The sequence below is a fragment of the Aquarana catesbeiana genome, linkage group LG03 (assembly GCF_042186555.1).
Source record: "Aquarana catesbeiana isolate 2022-GZ linkage group LG03, ASM4218655v1, whole genome shotgun sequence".
NCBI lineage: Eukaryota > Metazoa > Chordata > Amphibia > Anura > Ranidae > Aquarana > Aquarana catesbeiana.
The window spans coordinates 166,734,668-166,753,805 of NC_133326.1; the positions used below are offsets into that span (position 1 = coordinate 166,734,668).

The following is a 19,138-nucleotide window of genomic DNA, read 5'->3' on the forward strand; positions in this document are numbered from 1 at the left end:
TAAAACATTGCAGAATAGAATACAGTAAAAAAAGAGCAGAACAATAGAGAGAGAGAATAGAGAGAGAGAACAATAAAACGACAACTATTTTTTTTTATTTTATATATATATATTTTTTTTTACACTTTTTTTGTAACTAACTTTTATAACTGTAACCGGTTCTAGGTTCGGGTCTCTCAAAATGCGATGGCATCTTGGGAGACCCTGTGAAAGTGTGCCTAGTCTGTGCAATGCTGTACCCTACGCTAATAACTAGTGCATGGTAGCGTTCAAAACATTCACCAATGCAAAGACCAGGATTGTCAGGACAGGAGGGACAATAATAGCGGGTGTCACGCCTATATCCGCGCTTGCTGCAGACACGACATCTTTTTTGGGGGGGTTCGTTGGGTAGGGGTACTCGGGAGGACATAAAAATGCCTCTCATGCAGCCGACTGCATTTGGTTGGGGATGTGAATGGGGGAAGTACGGGCGCTGCAGAAGCGGTGTGTTCCCAATTAGGATTGGCGAATGCAGCAGGAAGGGCACTATGGGCATGACGGGCCTGTGTTTGTCTTTTTGGTGGCAGCGGGACACTACTTGTGCTTGCCACCTCACCAGCTTGAACTGCACTTATGGGACTCGCCACGTCACCAAGTGTTACTGCAGCGCTGGTTTGACTACGACCGGGGTGTACTAGGCCGCTGGCGCTTGCCAGTTCAATAAAAAGCTTCCAAAAAAACTGTTAGCGATCGCAGGGATCATGCCTGACTCTGCAAACGCTGCAGTTATGCGTTTAGTGTTTTGTAAGTGACAGTGATCGATCGATACTGCACTTGGGTGGGCTGGGCTGGGCCGGGCGGAGGGGCAAAACGCAGGTGCTAGCAGGTATCTGGGCTGATCCCGCTAACACTGCGTTTTTGGGAACCCTAAACTGCTGGGGACGCTAGTATAGATCTGATCGGATCAGATATTGATCCGTTCAGATACTATACCACTAAAGGAGGCGTATGCTGCGTGCGTGGGTGTTAGCGGTACTGGCGCTAACCTGACGCTGCCTGGGGCCGGTGCTTGCTAGTTCACCAAAATGCTACCAAAAAAACTGTTAGCGATCGCAGGGATCAGGCCTGACTCTGCGAACGCTGCAGTTATGCGTTTAGTGCCTTGTAAGTGACAGTGATCGATCGATACTGCACTTGGGTGGGCCGGGCGGAGGGGCAAAACGCAGGTGCTAGCAGGTATCTGGGCTGATCCCGCTAACACTGCGTTTTTGGGAACCCTAAACTGCTGGGGACGCTAGTATAGATCTGATCAGATCAGATATTGATCCGTTCAGATACTATACCACTAAGGGAGGCGTATGCTGCGTGCGTGGGTGTTAGCGGTACTGGCGCTAATCTGACGCTGCCTGGGGCGCATATCACCGCCGGGCGACCGGGGGGCTAAACCTTTATTCGGTAATAAACGGCGGGTGCCCTGACACTATAAAAAATAAACAAACTAACCAGCGTCACCCGTAACAGTTATACGGTGATCAGTGGTGAAAGGGTTAACTAGGGGGCCATCAAGGGGTTAAAACATTTATTAGGTAGTATATGGGGGTCCCTGTCGCTATAAAACGCTGACGGCGAACCTAAATATTTACCTCACTAACTAGCGTCACCAGCGACACTAATACAGCGATCAGAAAAATGATCGCTTAGTGACACTGGTGACAGGGGGTGATCAAGGGGTTAAAACTTTATTAGGGGGGGTTAGGGGGGTATCCTAGACCTAAAGGGGGGTAACAGTAACTGTCCCAACACTGTAACTGTCACAAACTGACACCAATACAGTAATCAGAAAAAAAAAACTGATGGTGTCAGTTTGTGACGGGGGGGGGGGGGGTGATTGGGGGGGGGGATCGGGGTGTTTTGTGTGCCTGGCATGTTCTACTGTGTGTGTGTGTGTGTGTGTTGTGCACTCACTCACTTGTCTTCTCTCCTCGGGCCGGAACGGAAATTACCGAGCCGAGGAGAGATGACATCATTTCCTTTGCTGCTGTTTAGCATACAGCAGCAAAGGAATGTTCTCATTGGCCGGCGGCGATCGCGAGGGGGGGGGCCACGAACGGATGGCCTCCCCCTCATCTCCGATCGCCGTGGGAGAAAAGACGACCGCCTCGGGCACCGGGGGGGGTCCGATCGGACCCCCCACCCGCGGAAGGCAAATCACGTACATGTACGTGATTTTGCCTGTCCGTGCCACCTTGCCGACGTACATCGGCGTGAGGCGGTCGTCAAGTGGTTAAAGAACCTCAACCGGATCAACTATCTAGTGTGATATACAAAATAGTGCACATATAGGAACAACATTTTCATTTTTCTTGCCATAACCCCTACCCCAATATATATCAAGCCTTGTACGAATACCTTAAGTGAAAAAAAAAAAAAAAAAAAAGGAAAAAAATCCCCCAACCCCCACGCCCTCCCCACGCCAAATACCAGTCAAACCTTGTGCATCACTGGTGCCTAGTGAGTTATAGTGGAATATTGCCAAACATAAAAGAAAAACATGAAAACCCTAAAAAAAAAAACCCTGTCCCACCCAGTAAAGTGTAAACTTGAGGACAGTCAGCCATATCTACTGTCCAGTGTAGAAAAAACATGAACCCCAAAATGGTCCCCCTATCCCACCCAGTGAGTTAAAAAACCCTCAACCGCATCAGCTATCTAAAGTGATACACAAAATAGTGCACATATAGGAACACCATTTTCATTTTTCTTGCCTTAACCCCTTCCGCCATATACATCAAACCATGTACAAATACCTTTAGTGAGAAGAGAGGGAAAAAAAAAAAAAAAAAAAAAAGGGGGGGGGGGGGGGGAATCTCCCGACCTCCACACCCAAAAAAAAAAAAATAATAAAACCCCACCGACCAAACATGATAAAGATAATGTGCATTTAAAAAACTCTGAAAAACTATCAGGAACATAGTTTGACTTATAACAAATAATCCATCTCAATCATTTGCAAAAAAAAAAAAATTAGATACCCCACCCACCACCCTACCCTAGTAATTTAATGTGCCTTAATTCTCTCAATATTGGACATGAATAAACCCGTCTTATCTTCTAAATCCACAATACCAAAAAAAAAAAAAAACCAGAACCAAAAAAAAAAAAAAAAAAACCCCACCGATCAAACATGATAAAGATAATGTGCATTTAAAAAACTCTGAAAAACTATCAGGAACATATTTTGATTTATAACAAATAATCCATTTCAATCATTTGCAAAAAAAAAAAATAGATACCCCACCCCCCACCCTACCCTAGTAAGTTAACCACTTGAGCCCCGGACCATTATGCTGCCTAAGGACCAGAGGTCTTTTTCCAATTTGGCACTGCGTCGCTTTAACTGCTAATTGCGCGGTCATGCAATGCTGTACCCAAACGAAATTTGCGTCCTTTTCTTCCCACAAATAGAGCTTTCTTTTGATGGTATTTGATCACCTCTGCAGTTTTTATTTTTTGCGCTATAAACGGAAAAAGACCGAAAATTTTGAAAAAAAATGATATTTTCTACTTTTTGTTATAAAAAAAATCCAATAAACTCAATTTTAGTCATACATTCAGGCCAAAATGTATTCGGCCACATGTCTTTGGTAAAAAAAATGTCAATAAGCGTATATTTATTGGTTTGCGCAAAAGTTATAGCGTCTACAAACTAGGGTACATTTTCTGGAATTTACACAGCTTTTAGTTTATGACTGCCTATGTCATTTCTTGAGGTGCTAAAATGGGAGGGCAGTACAAAACCCCCCCAAATGACCCCATTTTGGAAAGCAGATACCCCAAGGAAATTGCTGAGAGGCATGTTGAACCCATTGAATATTTATTTTTTTTGTCCCAAGTGATTGAAAAATGACAAAAAAAAAAAAAAAAAAAATATTTACAAAAAGTCGTCACTAAATGATATATTGCTCACACAGGCCATGGGCCTATGTGGAATTGCACCCCAAAATACATTTAGCTGCTTCTCTTGAGTATGTGGATACCACATGTGTGGGACTTTTTGGGAGCCTAGCCGCGTACGGGGCCCCGAAAACCAAACACCGCCTTCAGGATTTCTAAGGGTGTAAATTTTTGCTTTCACTCTTCACTGCCTATCACAGTTTCGGAGGCCATGGAATGCCCAGGTGGCACAAAACCCCCCAAAATGACCCCATTTTGGAAAGTAGACACCCCAAGCTATTTGCTGAGAGGCATATTGAGTCCATGGAATATTTTATATTTTGACACAAGTTGCGGGAAAGTGACACTTTTTTTTTTTTTTTCATAAAGTTGTCACTAAATGATATATTGCTCACACAGGCCATGGGCATATGTGGAATTGCACCCCAAAATACATTTAGCTGCTTCTCCTGAGTATGGGGATATCACATGTGTGGGACTTTTTGGGAGCCTAGCCGCGTACTGGACCCCGAAAACCAATCACTGCCTTCAGGATTTCTAAGGGTGAAAATTTTTGATTTCACTCTTTACTGCCTATCACAGTTTCGGAGGCCATGGAATGCCCAGGTGGCACAAAACCCCCCCAAATGACCCCATTTTGGAAAGTAGACACCCCAAGCTATTTGCTGAAAGGCATGGTGAGTATTTTGCAGCTCTCATTTGTTTTTGAAAATGAAGAAAGACAAGAAAAAACATTTTTTTTTTTCTTTTTTCAATTTTCAAAACTTTGTGACAAAAAGTGAGGTCTGCAAAATACTCACTATACCTCTCAGCAAATAGCTTGGGGTGTCTACTTTCCAAAATGGGGTCATTTGGGGGGGTTTTGTGCCACCTGGGCATTCCATGGCCTCCGAAACTGTGATAGGCAGTGAAGAGTGAAATCAAAAATTCACGCCCTTAGAAAGCCTGAAGGCGGTGCTTGGTTTTCAGGGTCCCGTACGCGGCTAGGCTCCCAAAAAGTCTCACACATGTGGTATCCCCGTACTCAGGAGAAGCAGCAGAATGTATTTTGGGGTGTAATTTCACATATTTCCATGGCATGTTTGAGCAATATATCATTTAGTGACAACTTTGTGCAAAAAAAAAAAAAAAAAAAATTTGTCTCTTTCCCGCAACTTGTGTCGCAATATAAAATATTCCATGGACTCGACATGCCTCTCAGCAAATAGCTTGGGGTGTCTACTTTCCAAAATGGGGTCATTTGGGGGGGTTTTGAACTGTCCTGGCATTTTATGCACAACATTTAGAAGCTTATGTCACACATCACCCACTCTTCTAACCACTTGAAGACAAAGCCCTTTCTGACACTTATTGTTTACATGAAAAAGTTTTTTTTTTTTTGCAAAAAAATTACTTTGAACCCCCAAACATTATATATTTTTTTAAAGCAAATGCCCTACAGATTAAAATGGTGGGTGTTTCATTTTTTTTTTTCACACAGTAATTGCGCAGCGATTTTTCAAACGCATTTTTTGGGGAAAAAACACACTTTTTTTAATTTTAATGCACTAAAACACGCTATATTGCCCAAATGTTTGATGAAATAAAAAAGATGATCTTAGGCCGAGTACATGGATACCAAACATGACATGCTTTAAAATTGCGCACAAACGTGCAGTGGCAACAAAATAAATACATGTTTAAAAGCCTTCAAAAGCCTTTACAGGTTACCACTTTAGATTTACAGAGGAGGTCTACTGGAAAAATTACTGCACTCGATCTGGCCTTCGCGGTGATACCTCACATGCATGGTGCAATTGCTGTTTATGTTTGACGACAGACCGCCGCTTGCGTTCGCCTTAGCGCGAGAGCAGGGGGCGACAGGGGTGGTTTTTTTTTTTTTTTTTTTTTTCTTTATTATTTTTTTGCTTTTTTAATCTTACTTTTAAACTGTTCCTTTCATATTTTTTTTTTTAATCATTTTTATTGTTATCTCGGGGAATGTAAATATCCCCTATGATAGCAATAGGTAGTGACAGGTACTCTTTTTTGAAAAAATTGTGGTCTATTAGACCCTAGATCTCTCCTCTGCCCTCAAAGCATCTGACCACACCAAGATCGGTGTGATAAAATGCTTCCCCAATTTCCCAATGGCGCTATTTACATCCGGCGAAATCTAAGTCATGAAATACTCGTAGCTTCCGGTTTCTTAGGCCATAGAGATGTTTGGAGCCACTCTGGTCTCTGATCAGCTCTATGGTCAGCTGGCTGAATCACCGGCTGCATTCTCAGGTTCCCTGTTGAGACAGGAGAGCCAGAGAAAAACACGGAAGACGGTGGGGGGGGGGGGCATTCCCTCCCACGGCTTGTAAAAGCAGTCTAGAGGCTAATTAGCCGCTAGGATTGCTTTTACATGAAAGCCGACCGCTGGCTGAAAAGAATGATACCAAGATGATACCTAAACCTGCAGGCATCATTCTGGTATAACCACTCAAAGTCGTGAATGGCGTACCTGAAGACAAAAAAATGGTTAACAATGGTTAACAATAAAGCACAGTAAAGTGTAAATAATTACACACCTGAAAAACAAACATGATAAAACATAATAACAATAACAATAACAATAAAACATTGCAGAATAGAATACAGTAAAAAAGAGCAGAACAATAGAGAGAGAGAATAGAGAGAGAGAGAGAACAATAAAACAACAACTATTTTTTTTTATTTCATATTTTTTTTTTTTTTTACACTTTTTTTTGTAACTAACTTTTATAACGGTAACCGGTTCCAGGTTCGGGTCTCTCAAAATGCGATGGCATCTTGGGAGACCCTGTGAAAGTGTGCCTAGTCTGTGCAATGCTGTACCCTACGCTAATACTCAACTAGTGAATGGTAGCGTTCAAAACATTCACCAATGCAAGACCAGGATTGTCAGGACAGGAGGGTCAATAATAGCGGGTGTCACGCCTATATCCGCGCTCTTACTGCAGACACAACATCTTTTTTGGGGGTTCGTTGGGTAGGGGTACTCGGGAGGACATAAAAATGCCTCTCATGCAGCCGACTGCATTTGGTTGGGGATGTGAATGGGGGAAGTACGGGCGCTGCAGAAGCGGTGGGTTCCCAATTAGGATTGGCGAATGCAGCAGGAAGGGCACTATGGGCACGATGGGCCTGTGTTTGTCTTTTTGGTGGCAGCGGGACACTACTTGTGCTTGCCACCTCACCAGCTTCAACTGCACTTATGGGACTCGCCACGTCACCACGTGTTACTGCAGTGCTGGTTTGACTACGACCGGGGTGTACTAGGCCGCTGGCGCTGGCCAGTTCACCAAAACGCTACCAAAAAACGTTAGCGATCGCAGGGATCAGGCCTGACTCTGCGAACGCTGCAGTTATGCGTTTAGTGTTTTGTAAGTGTCAGTGATCGATCGATACTGCACTTGGGTGGGCTGGGCCGGGCGGAGGGGCAAAACGCAGGTGCTAGCAGGTATCTGGGCTGATCCCGCTAACACTGCGTTTTTGGGAACCCTAAACTGCTGGTGACGCTAGTATAGATCTGATCGGATCAGATATTGATGCGATCAGATACTATACCACTAAGGGAGGTGTACGGTGCGTGCGTGGGTGTTAGCGGTACTGGCGCTAATCTGACGCTGCCTGGGGCTGGTGCTTGCCAGTTCACCAAAACGCTACAAAAAAAACTGTTAGCGATCGCAGGGATCAGGCCTGACTCTGCGAACGCTGCAGTTATGCGTTTAGTGTTTTGTAAGTGTCAGTGATCGATCGATACTGCACTTGGGTGGGCTGGGCTGGGCCGGGCGGAGGGGCAAAACGCAGGTGCTAGCAGGTATCTGGGCTGATTCCGCTAACACTGCGTTTTTGGGAACCCTAAACTGCTGGGGACGCTAGTATAGATCTGATCGGATCAGATATTGATCCGTTCAGATACTATACCACTAAGGGAGGCGTATGCTGCGTGCGTGGGTGTTAGCGGTACTGGCGCTAACCTGACGCCTGGGGCTGGTGCTTGCCAGTTCACCAAAATGCTACCAAAAAAACTGTTAGCGATCGCAGGGATCAGGCCTGACTCTGCGAACGCTGCAGTTATGCGTTTAGTGTTTTGTAAGTGACAGTGATCGATCGATACTGCACTTGGGTGGGCTGGGCGGAGGCACAAAACGCAGGTGCTAGCAGGTATCTGGGCTGATCCCGCTAACACTGCGTTTTTGGGAACCCTAAACTGCTGGGGACGCTAGTATAGATCTGATCGGATCAGATATTGATCCGATCAGATACTATACCACTAAGGGAGGCGTATGCTGCATGCGTGGGTGTTAGCGGTACTGGCGCTAATCTGACGCTGCCTGGGGCGACGCATATCACCGCCGGGCGATCAGGGGGCTAAACCTTTATTCGGTAATAAACGGCGGGTGCCCTGACACTATAAAAAATAAACGAACTAACCAGCGTCATCCGTAACGGTTATACGGTGATCAGTGGTGAAAGGGTTAACTAGGGGGCAATCAAGGGGTTAAAACATTTATTAGGTAGTATATGGGGGTCCCTGACGCTATAAAACGCTGACGGCGAACCTAAATATTTACCTCACTAACTAGCGTCACCAGCGACACCAATACAGCGATCAGAAAAATGATCGCTTAGTGACACTGGTGACAGGGGGTGATCAAGGGGTTAAAACTTTATTAGGGGGGGTTAGGGGGGTACCCTAGACCTAAAGGGGGGTAATACTCACTGTCCCAACACTGTAACTGTCACAAACTGACACTATGCAGTAATCAGAAAAAAAAAAAAAAAAAAAAAACTGCTGGTGTCAGTTTGTGACAGGGGGGGGGGGGTGATTGGGGGGGGATCGGGGGGCGATCGGGGGGGGGATCGGGGTGTTTTGTGTGCCTGGCATGTTCTACTGTGTGTGTGTGTGTGTTGGTGCACTCACATAGATGTCTTCTCTCCTCGGGCCGGAACGGAAAATACCGACCCGAGGGGAGATGACATCACTTCCTTTGCTGCTGTTTAGCATACAGCAGCAAAGGAGTGTTCTCATTGGCCGGCGGCGATCGCGAGGGGGGGGCCACGAACGGATGGTCTCCCCCTCATCACCGATCGCCGCTGGACAAAAGACGACCGCCTCGGGCACCGGGGGGGGGTCCGATCGGACCCCCCACCCGCGGAAGGCAAATCACGTATATGTACGTGATTTTGCCTGTCCGTGCCACTTTGCCGACGTACATCGGCGTGAGGCGGTCGTCAAGTGGTTAATGTGCCTTAATTCTCTCAATATTGGACATGAATAAAACCGTCTTATCTTCTAAATCCACAATACTCAAAAAAAAAAAAAAAAAAAAAAAAAAAGATCCTCACCAACCCAACCTAATAAAATAATGTACAATTTTACTCTAAGAAATTATCAGAAACATATTTTGACTTATAACATATAGTCCATCTCAATCATAATACTAACTAACAAATAAAAAGCAAAAAAAAAAAAAAACAACATTTTCATTTTTCTTCACTTAAACCCTGCCCCAGTATACACCAAAACGTATTCCAATACCTTAAGTGGGAAAAAAAAAAAAACAACAACAAGGACCCCCCCCTCCCATCCACCACTAAAGCTTTCTATCTTCCTCTATATTGTCTCCAATCCAATCCCTGATATGAATGTGGCCAGTCCGGCAAATGAATCAGGGGTAATTGCAGAAGTCTAGAAAATTCAGGGAGATCATTAATGTCCCGAAAAATAACCCTTCGGCCGCCTTGATGAACAATGACCTGGAAAGGAAAACCCCATCTAAATAGGATTTCCCTTTCCCTCAACACATCCAACAATGGTTTCACTGCTTTTCTTCTTATTAGCGTGTATTTTGACAGGTCCTGCAAAAATATAATCTGCGCACCCTCATATTCAAAATCCCGGTGCCGCCGTGCCGCTATCATAATTTTTTCCTTAACCTGAAAAAAATGTATTCTACAAATCACATCTCTAGGTTTTCCTGAATCATTGACTTTAGGGCCTTGGATTCTGTGGACTCTGTCGATCTCTATTTCTGTCTCCCCTGGACGCTCCAGCAATGAATTAAATATATTTTGGAGAGTTTTCCTAAGGTTCTCTACATTCACAGTCTCGGGAAGTCCTCTGACTCTTATATTGTTTCGTCTACTTCTATTTTCGAGGTTGTCCGTGATATTTATTATGTAGCTCAAGTATCGATCATGTTCTATCTTTTTCTCTTCTAATAAAATCATTTTTTGATCCAGATTTACAATTTTAGTGTCCATGTCCATGATCTTATTTTGCGTATCAGTCAGAGATGTTTTCAACGTTTGTATTTGAGATTTATAAGAGGATTCTAATCTGTGTATGTATTTATCCATATCTTCCCTGGTTGGTAGAGCTTTTATATATGTCTGTAAATTCCACATGGGGCCTCCTTCTGCTCCCTCCATATCCATCATAAGATGCTGTGTGTGCTCACTAGGGCTAATACTTGTTCCATGCTCTACTTCTCCAGCTGGAGATGAGAAATTTAGCTCAGTTAGAATAGAGCTATTTTGTTGATCCTGTGGTTGTTGAAAAAAACCTTTAATATCTGACTTTTGTGCTGATGCGGGTTTAGGGGGATATTTAGCTGACCCCCCCAATGATCCCCTTTTTGTTTTCTGGGAATGCGTGCTTTTAGGAGGCATGCTATATTTAAGGTATACAGCTATAAGGGAGTAAAGCTCTCACTTGTACCCAAATTTTACCGCCCTTATTTCACTATGTACACTGTTTAGAGTTCGTTTCAACAAATGTAATATTCCTTTACCTCATTTAACAGAACCAAATCAGGTAATGTTCATCAGATCAGATATTAATAAATAAAAGGCACTTTTTACCTTGCCTTATCCGACTTCTTATAGTCTCTAGTAGAGTACCTTGTATATATCTGGAATAACACTATTCCCCACTGCTGTTATGGAGACTCTTGAGAAAAAATCATCCAGGGTTATATCAGTAACACTGTTACCTCTGCACTCCGTGGGGATTAGTTTTTCCATTTTCTTTTCCTCCTTTTTCTTTCCGTTTTCTTCTGTCTCCACTCCTTCCTTCCTCTCTCAAAAAAAAATAGAAGAGAACTTTCTGCACACGCAGAATCTCCCTCCACCCGGTCTGTGGGATCCCTCTCTCCGAGCGGTTGAATGAACGCGGTGGAGCTCGAATCGGAAGGACTCGGCGGGACTCGGTTTAGCTCGTGCTTTCACGGTGAGACTCGGATCTAGCCGCTCATTCTCACCGCTTCCTCCTTCCGCAACACCTCGTCCTCGATCGTCCGTGGATCCAATAGCCTAACACCAGGGCTTGAGAGCAGGAAAGGGCACAAAGACAGGCAGCTGGCTTGGAGAATTGTTTGTTCAGCAGTGTGCTGTATGGGAGGACTGGGGAGGTCTATGGAATCATTAAAGACATGCAACAGCTGATTGCCTGGGCTAGTGGAGCAAACTCACTGCACGTCCATCCTGGTCAGTTCCTCCTCCCCCACTCGACAGGACTCTTTTTTTTAATTGCACTGAATCTGCACTCTGGCTGCACCAGACATGTGAACAGGCACAATAAAAAGCAATGTTCTTTAACATGTCATGCGAATTGGATGCGATTCAAACCGCATCCTATTTGCATATGTGTGAATCTAGCCTAAAGGAGAAGTACAGCCAAAGCTTGTTTGGCTGTACTTCTCCTGTGGATCATGGATCACAGGAGTGCAGTTCGTTTTGCACTCCTGTGACCCGTTTTCAGTAGACAGCGGGCTAAAGTCTGCTGACATCATAGAGCCGGTCCAGGCTCGGGTAAGACCGCGACACTAGGGTCGGACACTGCCCACATGCCTGGACCGGCACCTGGCTCAGCGAGCCGCTGAGAGCCTGAGCTCCCATCCTCTTCAAAGTCCAGCACTCCAGTGAGCAAGCAGAGGGCAGAGCAGAGAGCAGTGACTGACAGTCACCAGCTCTTTGCTCAGGAAGCTGTGATAACCAAGCGATCTGCGGTGTTAGATCATTTGATTCTCAGCGTTAGAGCTGGTGGGGGACAGATGCAGTATCAGACTGATGCTACATCCACCTTGGTAACTATAAATCTTTAAAAACCCCACCCTTCCCTTTTAAGCAAACCATTATATATATATATATATATATATATATAAAACATAGTAGGTGAGGTTGAAAAAAAAAGAAACAAGTCCAACCTATATTCCATAAAGGAGCGAAGCCATTTTTTTCCAAAAGGAACAGCTTGAATCTGACTGTTTGTCAATTAGACTTCTTTGTGTTTAAGCAAATTTGAGCTATTAAAGTAGAAAGCAGTAGGTTTAGGTCATACAGTAAAAATTTATATATTTCAAGTTCAGGTAAGAAAATGAAATAAAGGTGAGTTGATGCTGCCAAACAAGACACTACACTTTAAAACTCAATTTCTCTGATCTAAAGGAAAATACTTAATCTTTTCCTGGGTACCCACAATACCACTTACCGTGTTGTATAACGAATATGCAGCCAACACATGGAATAAAGCCTGCTGTCTGTAAAGAGATATAAGAAGTTTTAGTTCCTTCAAAGAAATACTTTGGACTATTTGCTTTAAACATGCCTTCTAAATCTGTGATAATCACAGTTTATTTTTGAAAAGCCACTTTCACAGCTCTAATCAACAAGCTAACAAGAGGCAGAAAGAAGAAAAAGCATGTAAAATCAATAGAAGTACTGAGGGTCCTGTTCAATAGTGCTTAGCCTAGAAGACATTCAATGCCAACACTTCTGCTGAAAAGCACTTGAATATGACAAATATCATACAGAAATACACATTTATATGGTTCTATCACCAGCTATTATCGTTCCTTTGAAAGTATAGGGAAGAGAGACAACATTATTGAAAAATATGAAGACAGATACAAACGACTTTCTTTAGCCCACATAGTAAAATGAATTATTTTTTAAATACACTGTACATCAAAATGGATGCCCAGTTTAAATGGAAATCTAACATCTAGTTTAAATTATTTTTTTTGCAGTTTTTCTCAAAACCTATAACCCAATTGTCTCTTAGGCTCCTTTCACACGAAGGGTCCAATCAGGTCGGCATGTCGTTTTTTCAGGTGGACCTGATCACACGCTTCATTTACCCCTATGGCCCGGCAGGTGTAAGAGGAATTATGTCCGTTTACACCCGCCTACCTCCAGTCTGATCCACTTGGAAACAAAAAAAAAGAAAAAAAAAAAAACGGAGGGGGATCCGTCCTCCATCTAGGCCAGTGGTTCTCAACTCCTGTCCTCAGGACCCACGAACAGGACAGAATTTAAGTATTACCGTGGCCACTGGTCCACAGAGCAGAGTGGGCTTGGTCTGTGTCCGCACTGCATAAACTGGGCAGACAGTAATCCACCCGCTCTGCTGTGATCAGGAGACAGATACCCTGCTGATCATGACAGAGTACGCCCCCTGTGAAAGGGGCCCAACTTCCCAAAGAACAAGCCATTCAAGAAATGTTCATGTGGCCACTCCAGACACCTTTCATAAGATAGTTCTCAGGCTATGATGCTGATCATTTTAAGTATGCAAGTCAAGAAATCATAATCCATGAGTTCACAGTCTATAATTTACAAAATAGTAAAGCTTGAAGTGCAGCTGGCAAAGCAACACCCAGAAATATCAGGTATGTGACTTCTCATCTCCAGATGAACAGAGCAGCAAGGCACCAAGGAAAGGTGAGCTCAGCATAAGCAGCTGAAATACTGGCATAAAACTGAACCCATTTTGCCTTAAATGGGTAATGCAAAGCATTATAATGAATGCCAAAAATCTATTATCTTATGGAGGACAACAGGAACAAAAGCACAAGTACTTTTCTCTATTGGCAGATTTTTAAGGGCAGATGGTTAATGTATTGCTGTATTAGTCTTACTAAAATTGCAACAGGAGGAAAGGATCCCTTTTTCCCCTCATATGACTGGAAGAGTATGAAGCCGATTTCCACCTAAATGAAACCTTTCCTTTAATAGTAGACATAAACTTGGACCAGAATTTCTATAAATAAAATGACATTTGACATAAAATACTAAGCAGCAATGCACTAAATCCTAAATTTCAACAACAATATTGCAAGTCATGAGTTCTCAATATCAAATGTATACCTAAAATAATTACTGCAACATATAAAACAAGGTTTCAGTTTGATACCCTATCACTATTGATGAAAATTTCGAATTTACAGATATACTATAGAATATAACAAACATATTTGTCCACAGTAACCCAATTACTACTTCTATTGATCCTTGGTCAAGGAATATAGTTCAATACAGAGTAATCCCATGCTGCAAATTTAGCCATGCAAGTACAAAAGTGCTAGGTAAGCAACGAAGAAAGATCTGATAATGTCTAGCTAGCTTTATTGAAGCTTTACAAGGTCAGCTCATTTGGCCAATAAGTTATGTAATCTTTCTCAGGGCTGAAACTACCAGAAGGCATTTTTGAGCCAGTGCCTAAACCAAAAGTAAAAGAAATGAAGCACAGCATTTATGGGTACTTTGAAGTAAATATAGCTGCAGCACTAAAGGGAAAATAATGAGGAAAAAGTCCAAAGATCTCTGCAGCTATCTCTGTCTAGCTCTCTGGTGACTGACTGTGCAGTCCAATGCTAGTTCTGCATAAAAAAATAACTCATGGGGATCATGTCAAATGCACCCATGTGCAGGAGTCCTTTTGTTATTTTCATATAGCCATGATCTCCTGCAGAAAAAGCATGCAATGGTGTACTAAAACTGCTAAAATAATGAAAGTTTTGTTTTTGCTGCGTCACATTTTGTTAAAACCTCTAAGAACATATAAAGATAATCAATGAAAATGAAGACTTCTTTTACTATAAAAATAACTTTTCCTTACTTTACTCCATATCTATCTCTGAACATAATGTGATCTCGAAATGTTCGGTTAACATCAAGGTCAATCTGTCTGATATCAGGTGACAGACGTCTTGCTTTCAGTTTCAGAACCTGCATGGAAATACAGTAAGCAATACATAAGGCATTTTGGTTAAAGCCAACCAGGTAACTCTGCATATCACTTAAAGGGTAACTCCACTTTCGTGGGGGGAAAAAAGATAGCAAATAAAGAAAAAATAATATAGTGCATATAATTGTGACACTAATCATAATGTAATTGAATATCATTAAAAATGACCTTTCCTTTTCAATCTGCAGCTCTGTAATTTTCTGAGAATGTATTGCAATATGGTTACCTGGAGTTGTTCTGTACACTCCCTAGAAACATTTCCTGCTTATGTGATTGGCTCACCAGTTTTCCCAGAAGTCTACACTAAGATACAAGTCAGATTTCAGGCATCCCCTGCAACACAAATGTAATTTTTGGAGAGATACTTTCAATAGGAACACGTCTAAAGGGATGCAGGCCCAGCAGATTTCTTCATTAGTGGTCTGCAACTGCACAGCCGACCGATAATTATGAAACCACTCCCATTAGACCCACTTAGAACAGAGGCACAGACAAAAACAAAGTGATTTCTTCAGAATAACAAAAAGGTAGGAATCTGCAACAAATGTTGTTATAATCCTTGCAATGTACATAGATCACATAGGGGGGGAACGTTTTTTGCTCAACAAAAGTGGAGTTACGCTTTAAAGAAAATTAAAGTGGCTGTAAAGCCTGAAGGGTATTTATTGTAAAGCATTCTCTGCATTAGGGTAAATGCAGAGAATGTGCAGTTTTCCCCTAGCCACCCCCCTACCATTCTTACCTGAACTCGATCCGGAGCTGCTCTTTCGCTCTCCCTCAGTGAGAACAGCCAGAGCCATCGGCTCCTGCTGCTGTCAAACAAATCCAGTGATGGGGGGGCGAGGCCGTCACGCACACTGTTTCAAAACACACACAGAGTGCGGCTCAGGATCAATTCTGCATGAGTACCACCAAAGGATGGGTCTTCCTATGGTGGCACACGCAGAAAAGGAGCAGCCCAGACTGCTGGAGGGGGATTCCAGAAGAGGAGGATTAGGACTGCTCTGTGTTTATTTATAAAAAAATATATAATAACCTCCCAATCACTAATCTTTTTTTTTTTTTTTTTTTTTGTAAAGATTTACAAAACCTTGCAAAAATATTAAGATCTTTGTAAACTCTCCCACGTCACTGAATACCAAATCCTGCAATAGAATGCTGTCCTGTGCAATATTTATCTTTTAAATTAAAAATATCTGACAAGGAAACTTCAGACAAAATTCATATGTGTGTGCGTAAAGCAGTATTTAACCCAAAAGCAAACATTTATTATATTGCAGCTTGCCAATACATTTACATTCAGCCATAAATCTGGTAATAATTTGATTTAAAGCTGATCTTCAGCTTTCCGTGAATTTTTAATAGTTTGTTTAGACAAAGCTTTTCCAAGCATATTCTTTACTTCACCAATAAATGGAGCGGCTGGGAGCGCTGTAAATACTGTATGTAGCTCCAGGTTGGCCAAACTTTTTCAACTTCACTAAAAGTTGGAGATCAGCTTTAAAATTTCCCATCTCAGCCAAGGATATTATTAAAGGTAACTTGTACTGGAATAAATCTGTCACTTCTTATAGTGTTACTAATCCCACAACAGTAAAATCAGTCTGTATATGCAGTAAAGCATGCTGGTTATATTCACTGCGGATACTAAGGGGTCAAATTGTGTAAAAAGGCTGTTTGATCCTGTCTTCTCTGATCCTTCCCTTCTTTCATTATTGTACGTTACGGGACACAGAGCCATAGTAGTTACTATGTGGGTTATAGGCCACCTTCAGGTGATGGACACTGGCACACCCTAAGACAGGAAGTCCACTCCCTATATAACCCCTCCCACTACTGGGAGTACCTCAGTTTTTTCGCCAGTGTCTTAGGTGTTGGTCACGAGTAAAGATGTGCTATGCCGAGCTCCACTGGTATATTCCTTTGCTGGGGCAAGCTATGCGACCGGATCCATTCAAAGTGTCTTTTCAGGTCGAATTGAATGGTACCCGGGCCTCGTGGTGGAAGAAACAAGGTTTAGCCCGTAACGCTTCTCTTTTTAGAGAGCTGGACCCCTGGATCCAGTGCTTTGGTTTTTTTCAGCCATAAGGTTTCCTGGCGAGGGGTTTTACGGGTCCAGGAGTGCGGCTCCCCCGATAAAAATGGGCCCCGGTTCCTGAAGGTTTTTTAACGGAGCCCACCGCAAGGGGTGAAGATTGGGTCTGTTGGTTTTACCACAGAAACCCTGCGGCGGGAAAGGTAAGTGGAGATTTCTAAGGAATTTTAAATTCTCTTATGAATTGTCTCCTTAAAAAAGTAAATGTTATCATGCCTAAAAGTCACCACTGGGGGCTGAGTAGAGCAAGTACCTTGTCATGCTTTCCTTAGATCACGCTGTGCTCAGCAGAAGCTGCAGACTTCTCTCCAGCTTGCAGTCCCAGGTCTCCGGTAAGATTTTGGGGGGGATTTTTTCCCAAAACACCTCCCACCTGGGTAGAAAGCTCTCCCCCTCTTCCTGGATAGGGAGAAGCGAAACAAATCGGTGATGCCGCTCCGTTCGTCCAACGCCGCTGTATGACAGTTTGTCACCAGCTCCTCCTCGCCACCCCCCCACATGCCGATCCCATCAGATCGGAAGCACACGCAGAAAACGCTTTGAAAAGAGAGGGAGCGCGATGTTACGAAGGGGGCGTGGCTTAGCGCAGCATTGGCGTGTGGCAATGTCCAGCGCGGGGTGTGTTTTAAAAAGTTCCATTTTGCTAGCTGCAGCTGTCGGAGGGACACAAGAGCAAAAGGGGGCATGTAAGTGGTGACACAGGCATTCCCTTGGCACATTTACTGAAGCATCAGGTTGAGCACTAATAGTAGCGGCAGTTGCTGGACTATTTGCTCAAGCAGTGGATGCAATTTCTTCTGGTAGTGCTTCTGCATTTGTGCATTGGGCTATGGTCAGAAGGGGAGGTAGAAACACCCCAAAAAAGGGCGCAAGAGGGACTCCTTCAAGCTCAAAAAAGCCTAAACTCATCTCTACAATGGCATCCTCCCCTGAGAGATCTGAGGTTGCTGGTCAGAGTGAGCCATCAGGGCCGTCAAATGTTGCTATTCCAACTGTCTCCAACACTGCAGCCACTGTCTGTGTTATTGAAGAGGTTTTTTCCTCAATCATATTAGGATTGGAGCAAAGGTTAGCGGCTTTAAATCGCATCCTAGAGTGGGACAAAGTGCGACAGGTGCTCTTCCATTACCCAGGACCCTCAAACTGGGGAACTGGGGCGGGAGAAGATTGATTTTTCTCAGGGGACCGTGAAGAGGCTGATGACTCCTCTTCTGGGGGGTCAGATGCGAAGGGATCAGCTTCACAATCTGAAAGATTGTTGGTACAATCTCTTACTGAATTGGTCCGCGCCACATTTATGCTACCCTTAACCTCCCTGGCGGTATGATTATGTCAGATTTTTGCATCTCAAAAGCGGTACAATTATTTTGCGTAGAAATTTGGCGTTTTATATTGTAGGCCTGTAATTCTTAGCAATAACACACTTAAATCTGTCCAAACAAGAGTCTAGTAGATATCCTGGGTATGATAAAGTTTGAAACACAAAATCATAAATTATAATATAATAAATATATAAATATATTTTTATTTTTTATCATTAATATTAATAAAATGAATTTCCCCATGATTCACTATCGCTCAATTCTGCAAGTGTTCTAATTTACTATCGCTGTTTTCTAGTTGGTCTAAAACCACTTTTGACGTAAAGGGACACTTATTGGTTGCTATGGACAATCTCCAGTTTCCCGGCAGAAAGAACAGTATATATATCATATAAAACTGCATGCAGGGCATTGGACAAAGCACTGGGGACAAAAGGGATGTAAAATAATTTCATACAGTAATGTAATCTGTAAGATTATAGTGTACTGTATGTATTATGATTTTTCTTTTTTTAAATTTGTCGCTGGGCTCCGTCCCTGTGCGTCGCAATGCTCTTAGGGAACAGAGAGGCTTCGAGTGGAGGACAGAGCCCACGTACATAGCGGGGGGGACATCGCAGGATCCTGGGGACAAGGTAAGTATATCGCACCAGGATCCTGCAATGCAATCCCGAGTGTGGCTCAGGGTTACCGCTAATGGTACTGAAATTTAACCCCGAGCCACACTCGGGAGAACCGCCA

At 43.2% G+C, this 19,138-nt stretch overlaps 1 protein-coding gene across 5 annotated transcripts in view; it reads right to left on the reverse strand.

Moving 5' to 3' along the window:
• USP6NL (USP6 N-terminal like) overlaps positions 1 to 19,138 on the reverse strand; it is a 278,511-nt gene that overhangs the window by 77,191 nt on the left and 182,182 nt on the right. For all 5 annotated transcript variants that reach the window (XM_073619484.1, XM_073619483.1, XM_073619480.1 and 2 more), the window contains 2 exons: positions 14,852 to 14,961; positions 12,443 to 12,491 (listed from right to left, as the gene is read on the reverse strand). In XM_073619484.1, coding sequence (XP_073475585.1) covers positions 12,443 to 12,491; positions 14,852 to 14,961 — 159 coding nt within the window. The remainder of the gene's footprint in view (positions 1 to 12,442; positions 12,492 to 14,851; positions 14,962 to 19,138) is intronic.